Source organism: Salvelinus sp. IW2-2015, linkage group LG17, assembly GCF_002910315.2.
Source record: "Salvelinus sp. IW2-2015 linkage group LG17, ASM291031v2, whole genome shotgun sequence".
Classification (NCBI taxonomy): domain Eukaryota; kingdom Metazoa; phylum Chordata; class Actinopteri; order Salmoniformes; family Salmonidae; genus Salvelinus; species Salvelinus sp. IW2-2015.
This window is the reverse complement of record NC_036857.1, coordinates 33,035,091-33,043,360: the sequence shown is the minus strand read 5'-3', so window position 1 is coordinate 33,043,360 and position 8,270 is coordinate 33,035,091. Positions and strand designations below refer to the sequence as shown.

Below are 8,270 nucleotides of genomic sequence, written 5' to 3'. Positions count from 1 at the left end.
GGCACTGTATCTCCTAAACTCGTTTCCTCATGTCTCTCTTGTTCCTCTGCAGCAGACATATACAGTAGTGAGCAATATGTTTGGAACATCAAATCACAATAAAATTGCAGTATCGAATTTCAATACGTGATATGTATAGAATCGCAATGTATATCTTATCGGCACCTAAGGAATGTGATAATATCGTATCGTGAGGTCCCTGGTAAWTCCCAGCCCTATATATTTMACCATACTATCTCTGTCTCTTAGTCTGCCTGTTGGGTAGATTTGGCCTGGGTTGCCATCTACGCTGTCGGTGCGATAACGGTGGGCGCTGCCARCCGTTGACGGGCCGCTGTGCCTGTCCTGAAGGATGGACTGGACCCAGCTGCAGTAGAGGTAAGGCTGACAGTGTGTGAGCCACAATCAATACTGTAGTACTTTATAATCCCCCCCCTACAACTCAGACCTGGGTTCAAATCAAATATTATTTCAATCTGATTGATTTAATTGAGTTTCCCTGGCACAAGGGAACCAATAGAAGAGTCGAAAAATTGTAAACCGTGCACATCTGGCTAAAGCAAACGTATTTGAAAGACTTCATATAGTAGTGAATCCAGGTCTGCTACCACTACGGCTTGCAATTATAGTGATAATAACCCATAAGAGTCTAAACCCTGTCTAATCCGGGGGAGGGGGTTCTACTAAACTACAGTGCCTTTGGAAAGTATTCAGGCCCCTTGACTTTTTCCACATTTTGTTACGTTTCAGCCGTATTCTAAAATGGATGAAATGAGGAGGGAAAAGAACTCAGCAATCTACACACAATACCCCATAATGAAGCGAAAACAGTTTTAGAAATGTTTACAAATTTATATAAAAGAAAAAACAGAAATACCTTATTTACATCAGTATTCATACCCTTTTCTATTAGACTCAAAATTGAGCTCATGTGCATCCTGTTTCCATTGATCATCTTTGAGATGTTTCTACAACTTGAAGTCCATCTGTGGTAAATGCAATTMATTGGATATGATTTGGAAAGGCACACACCTGTTTATATAAAGTCCCACAGTTGACAGTGCATGTCAGAGGAAAAACCAAGCCATGAGGTCGAAGGAATTGTCCATAGAGCTCCAAGACAAGATTGTGTCGAGGCACAGATCTGGGGAAGGGTACCAAAAAATGTCTGCAGCATTGAAGYTCCCCAAGAACACAGTGCCCTCTCACATTCTTAAATGGAAGAAGTTTGGAACCACCAAGACTCTTCCTAGAGCTGGCCACCTGGCCAAACTGAGCAATCGGGGGAGAAGGGCCTTGGTCAGGGAGGTGACAAAGAACCCGATGGTCACTCTGACAGAGCTAGAGTTCCTCTGTGGAGATGGGAGAACTTTCCAGAAGGACAACCATCTCTGCAGCTCTCCAACAATCAGATATTTACGGTCGAGMGGCCAGACGGAAGCCACTRCTCAGTAAAGGGCACATAACAGCCCTCTTTGAGTTTGCCAAAAGGCACCTGAAGACTCTCAGACCATGAGAAACAAGATTATCTTGTCTGATGAAACCAAGATTGAACTCTTTGGCTGGAATGCCAAGCGTCACTTCTGGAGGAAACCTGGCACCATCCCTACGGTGACTCATGGTGGTGGGAGCATCATGCTTTGGGGAAGTTTTTGAGCAGCAGGGACTTGGAAACTAGTCAGGATCGAGMCAAAGACAAATGGAGCAAAGTACAGAGAGATCCTTGATGAAAACCTGTTCCAGAGCACTCAGGACTGGYGTGAAGGTTCACCTTCCAACAGGACAACGACCCTAAGCACACAGCCAAGACAGCACAGCAGTGGCTTCGGGATAAGTCTCCGAATTTCCCTGAGTTGCCCAGCCAGAGTCCAGACTTGAACCCAATCGAACATCTCTGGAGAGACCTGAAAATAGCTGTGCAGCAACGCTCCTAATCCAACCTGACAGAGCTTGAGAGGATCTGCAAAGAAGAATGGGAGAAACTCCCCAAATACAGGTGTGCCAAGATTGTAGCGTCATACCCTAAAAGATTGGATGCTGTAATCACTGCCAAAGGTGCTTCAACAACAATACCGAGTAAAGGATCTGAATAACTTTTTTTTTTGCTTTGTCAATATGGGATATTGTGTGTAGATTGATGAGGAAAAAAACAATTTAATACATTTTAGAATGAGGCTGTAACGTAAAAAAATGTGGAAAATGTTAAGGGGTGTGAATACTTTCTGAAGGCACTATATGTGGAATTATTTTAAGAAAGTCATACCAAGGATCATTTAGCTATTTGCTTTTGTATTTTAAGACACCTTGAAGTATAGTTTATTTTATTATCATTTTTTTATGAAACATTTTATTTGGGCTTAGTGCTATTAGCCAATGCAAACGCGTTGAATAACAGATTCACTACATTGAGCAACAGATAGTCCCCCCCAAAAATCTAAAGGAAGTTTGTTCTGAAGTGTCTGTCCTATACATGTATCTGAGAGAAATAAGAAAGACCAGGAAACAGCAGTTATTTATTTTTTTACATGTATTTAACCCCTTATTTTTGGCACTAACAAGTGTCCACACCGAACAAAATAGAAATGCAACATATAAAGTGTTGGTCCCATTTTACATGAGCTGAAATAAAAAATCCTAGAAATGTTCATGCACAAAAATTATTTTTCTCAAATGTTTGTGTGTTTACATCCCTGTTAGTGAGCATTTCTCCTTTGCCAAGATAATCCATCTACCTGACAAGTGTGGCATATCAAGAAGTTGATTAAACAGCATGATCATTACACAGGTGCACCTTGTGTTGGGGACAATATAAGGCCACTTTAAAATGTGCAGTTTAGTCACACAACACCATGCCACAGATGTTTTGAGGGAGCGTGCAATTGGCAAGCTGACTGCAGGAATGTCCACCAGAGTTGTTGCCAGATAATTGAATGTTAATTTATCTACCATAAGCTGCCTCTAACGTTGTTTTAGAGAATTTGGCAGTACGTCCAACCGGCCTCACAACCACAGACCACGTGTAATCACGCCAGCCCAGGACCTCCACATCCGGCTTCTTCACCTGGGGGATCGTCTGAGTGGGAGTGGGGGGTTGCTGATGACTATCTCTGTCTGGAATAAAGCCCTTTTGTGGAGAAATGCTAATTCTGATTGTCTGGCCCTGGTTCCCCAGTGGGTGGGCCTGACTGCCAAGTGGGCGGACCTACCATAGTCATGTGAAATCCATCGATTTAGAACCTAATGAATTAATTTCAATTGACCGATTTCCTTATATGAACTGTACACTGTAATTCCATTTTAAAAAATGAACTAGTCCCCGGGGACCTTCAGACGAGTCTTGTGTGGGCGTGTCCAAGAGCCAACCAACCGACATGTACTGGACGTGTTCGTGAGAGTCTCACCTRTCCACGACGAGACACAAAACGGAGAACACCGTTATCTTTCCCAATCTTTCCATTTTTCCAATCTTTCCATAGAGGGGTCATAATAGTTTTGTAGTCCAAACCGTTCGGACGCTACAATTTTCGAGTTGTCTCATGGTCTGACAAGCAGCGCTCTCGCTCTGTCACCTTTCACCGCAGATGTGGAYGTGCGACATAGGCGGGTGTCGTGGATTGATACGCATCCAATGCAAAAAAACAGATATCTCTAGCTTTAACTGACAGGTTTTTATGGGAATTTTTTATTTAGCCAATTAATTTTCTGCAGGGGCGCAGACATCGACCTCAGGGGATAACACTGTACTTCATTAGTTGGTTCCTTTTTTGATCATGTTCACTTTGATTTGGAGAGACATTTGAAATACTGAAAGGTCTTGTGTGTGTGAAATGGCACTCTATTCTCCCTTTAAGCCCCCTACCCAGTTGTGGAGGGCATGACTTTTGACCTCTGACCTCTGTCTCCATGGTAGCGTGTGACGCCGGGCGCTGGGGGGTGGACTGTGCCAACGTGTGTGAGTGCCCGGACAACGATGGCAGCTGCGACCTCATCACGGGACAGTGTCGCTGTGAGGCGGGCTACACAGGACCACGCTGCCAACAGAGTACAAACATAAAATATCTCCTTTCTAGTGTGAGTGTGTGTGTGTTAAAGGAGGCTGGTGACTTGGAACATTTAGGAGAATGGGACAAAGCYTGTTTCAAAAATCAAGGGACAGCAACCAACCAAGACTAATAGTTGCAATAGCAAGGTTATTTATCATCCAATATGATTGCGTAATACCTGTATTGACGGTATTTAACTTTCCTAGTTAAATAAAGGTTAAATAAAAACCTTTAAAAGTAAAAAACGTGAGAAGCTAYTTAAGCGAGCTAGCTAGCTAGGCTAATGGAGACTGCATGCGCTTTCTTGTCCTACACAGTTACAAACAACAACAACTCCTTTCAGAATATAAAGTAGCAGCCTACCTGTTCTTAATAGCCTCGTTTCACTGCCACAAATAAAATGATTCCGTCTAGCGAAATAACAACACAATGTCAAATACAGGTAGCTTAGTCAAATAATTAACATCCAATCAAATTAACCGTTACTCTCTCGCGGGAATTCCACTAACMGTCCGTATGTAGCCAAACGTAGCTGCTGCTCATTCCGTTTTTTCGAAAATTGATAAATGGTAAAAAATTAAGTAAGGCCCACGTCCATAGAGACACATACCAGCTCTACTGGTAGTACTAGTAGTACTACTACTACCAACAGTTCTACATCTGCACCTGTCGATGACACAAGTTGTTCTGCTTCCACGAGCCCATCCAATGCTAGCAACAGTAATTCTACATTTGTTGTTAGCCCAGCTAGCATGGACACAGACAGTTGTGAATCTGATGCAGCCGAAGAGCTACTGCCCCCTTACCTGGGAACGCACCGAACAACAGACATAGACATTGGACCATCGAAGAGGCGCAAATATGATGAGAACTACATTCATTTGGGGTTCACTTACACTACCATTCAAAAGTTTGGGGTCACTTAGAAATGTCCTTGTTTTTGAAAGAAAAGCACATTTTTTGTCCATTAAAATAACATCAAATTGATCAGAAATACAGTGTAGACATTGTTAATGTTTGTAATGACTATGTAGCTGGAAACGGCAGATTTTTTAAATTGAATATCTACATAGGCCCATTATCAGCAACCATCACTCCTGCGTTCCAATGGCAAATTGTGTTAGCTAATCCAGGTGTATCATTTTAAAAGGCTATTTGATCATTAGAAAACTTTTGCAATTATGTTAGCACATCTCTGAAAACTGTTGTCCTGATTTAAAGAATCAATAAAACTGGCCTTCTTTAGACTAGTTGAGTATCTGGAACATCAGCATTTGTGGGTTTAATTACAGGCTCAAAATGGCCAGAAACAATAACTTTCTTCTGAAATCGTCAGTCTGTTCTTGTTCGAGAATTAAGGTATTCCATGTGAGAAATTTCAAGGAACTGAATCTTGTACAACGCTGTGTACAACTCCTTTCACAGAACAGCGCAAACTGTCTCTAACCAGAACAGAAAGAGGAGTGGGAGGCCCGGTGCACAACTGAGCAGGAGGGACAAGTACATAGAGTGTCTAGTTTGAGAAGCAGATGCCTCACAAGTCCTCAACTGGCAGCTTCATTAAATAGTAACCGCAAACACCAGTCTCAACGTCAACAGTGAAGAGGCGACTCCGGGATGCTGGCCTTCGAGGCAGAGTTGCAAAGAAAAAGCCATATCTCAGACTGGCCAATAAAAAGAAAAGATTAAGATGGGAAAAGAACACCAGACACTGGAAAGAGGAACTCTGCCTAGAATGACAGGGAGACAGTGGAGTGGTAACGTGCGTGCAAGCAGTTGCTTCCGACCTCTCTTGGGTAAACTGCAGCGCAGCATCCACTGAGAGGCTCTTGCTGCCAAGGGAATGCCTGACAGCTTGAAAGACGTTTTGGACACTACAGTGAAAATTTTCACTTGTCTGACCGCTTGCATGATGATGAGTTTTTCACACGACTGGCCTATCTGGGTGATGTTTTTTCTCGCCTGAATGATCTGAATCTAAGATTACAGGGACTCTCCGCAACTAGTTCAATGTGCGGAACAAAATTGAGGCTATGATTAAGAAGTTGGAGCTCTTCTCTGTCTGCATTAACAAGGGCAACACACAGGTCTTTTCATCATTGTATGATTGTTTGTGTGCAGTTTCGCAGGTACTTTCCCGAAGCAGATGACACAAACAACTGGATTCGTTATCCCTTTCATGCCCTGCCTCCAGTCACTTACTGATATCTGAACAAGAGAGCCTCATTGAAATTGGCAACAAGCGGTTCTATGAAAATGTAATTTAATCAGAAGCCACTGCCAGATTTCTGGATTGGGCTGCGCTCAGAGTATTCTGTCTTGGCAAATCGCGCTGTTAAGACACTGTGACCTTTGCAACCACGTACCTATGTGAGAGTGGATTCTGCCCTCACTAGCATGAAACTAAACACAGGCACAGACTGTGTGTGGAAAATGATTTAAGACTGAGACTCTCTCCAACACAACCCAACATTGCAGAGTTATGTGCATCCTTTCAAGCACACCCTTCTCATTAACCAGGGATGAGTTATTCACAATTTTTAATGAACAAATAACGTTTTACATGTAAGATGGCTAAATAAAGAGCAAAATTATTGATTATTATTATATTATTATTTGTGCCCTAGTCCTATAAGAGCTCTTTGTCACTTCCCACGAGCCGGGTGTGAACAACTCACACTCATTCTTATGTTTAATAAATGTATCGTATAGTGTGTGTGTGGCAGCCTTACAATGATGGCAAAAAAACATTTGAGAGTGCGCTGACCCTGGTGCTGAAGGGGTACGCAGCTGGAGGTTGAATGTTTGAAGGGGTAGGGGACTATAACAAGTTTGGGACCACTGGTGTAGGCCTATGCAACTGTTGGCCTAGTGAAAAATTAATTAATTCACTGTCTTTGGCATCACTGTTTGTGTTGATTGATTAAACCTAGGCAGCCGGCCAGGCCGAGTTTGAATATAAGCCAAATTTGATCACATTCACATTTTGTACTCACACAAACAAATGGACTTTAAATACATTTTTATGAATTCGTTTACCAGATGGACAGACGTATAGGCTGTATGCAGCTGCTGCTGTTAGTAGCCTACAGTTGATCAGCACTGAGAATGGTCTTTTTTCATCGCATACAGCATGTCAATATCACTAATGTTTAGGTGCAGCCTAGGCTGCTATAGCATTTATGTTACGAGTATTTTCTTGTGTCTGTCGGGAGTCATTCCGTTTGCTAAATAAATATTGGAGAAAGTGGAAGCGCCCTCTGCGTCAACCTCCACTGGGCTCAGATGTCAATACATTGTCTATTCCATGTTGGTTAATGTGATTTTGTTGAAATTAGTGGACACAATGTTGATTTAACCAATGTGTGCCCAGTAGGCTTTTTTTTATATAACTTTTAATGGATGGTGCGATGGAAGCTATGAAATCATTTTGAATTTATTTCTGCATCCCAGGAAGACGTTAGAAACGTCCATATTCTCAGCATGTAAAGAATCGTAACGTGCAATTACCTCTGCAAGCTCCTTGTAGTTGCCCTTGTTTCCCTCTCATTGTGCCAACTCTTACAGCCAAAAATGCAGTATTGTCGATACTGCTTGAGAACATCCTGTTTCACCTTCTCGTACTTTGAATATGCAGACCTTCATCCATTACATGATCGATGTGGCTTTTTCCCAGAAGCTTGAATCTGATGTGGGCAATGAAGGGGTTTTTCAACAAAAAATCCACTACGTTGTAGTTGGCATTCGTCGTTCTGGCAAGAGAACTGCACTCTGCTAGCTAGCTACTTGCCACTGAAGTTGGCAAGGCAAATGTAAATAAATTACACTAATGCGTCACAAATATAAAGTTCTAAAACCAAGAAAACAATATATCATCTACCTCCTCCGTCACCTGTAGTGTGAACAAACTAATTTGAATTGAATAATATCCTAAAAACTATCTCAATCTCAATCTATCAATAATGTCACCAACTCACAAAAATCACACATGCGTAGTCCTAGGTTCATTCTCTGATCTTTTGATTGGATGGACAACATGTTAGTTATACTGCAAAGCTTTGATTGGTTGGAGGACGTCCTCTGGAAGTAGGGTCATAGAGGAAGGCTGTGCTTCTCTGGTCTCTTAAACCCCTCACACCTGAGAGAGCTGGACTTGAGTATAGAAAGGAGTGAAGCTTTACCATGTACTGTAGGTCTATGGAAGGGGGTGAGGAGCACGATCCTCCT

At 42.3% G+C, this 8,270-nt stretch overlaps 1 protein-coding gene across 1 annotated transcript in view; it reads left to right on the top strand.

Annotated features, from left to right (window-relative positions):
- The window catches only part of LOC111976271 (multiple epidermal growth factor-like domains protein 6), an 86,939-nt gene that overhangs the window by 55,416 nt on the left and 23,253 nt on the right, over positions 1-8,270 (top strand). Inside the window, exons 17-18 of the mRNA XM_024005055.2 lie at positions 250-378; positions 3,911-4,042. Coding sequence (XP_023860823.2) covers positions 250-378; positions 3,911-4,042 — 261 coding nt within the window. The remainder of the gene's footprint in view (positions 1-249; positions 379-3,910; positions 4,043-8,270) is intronic.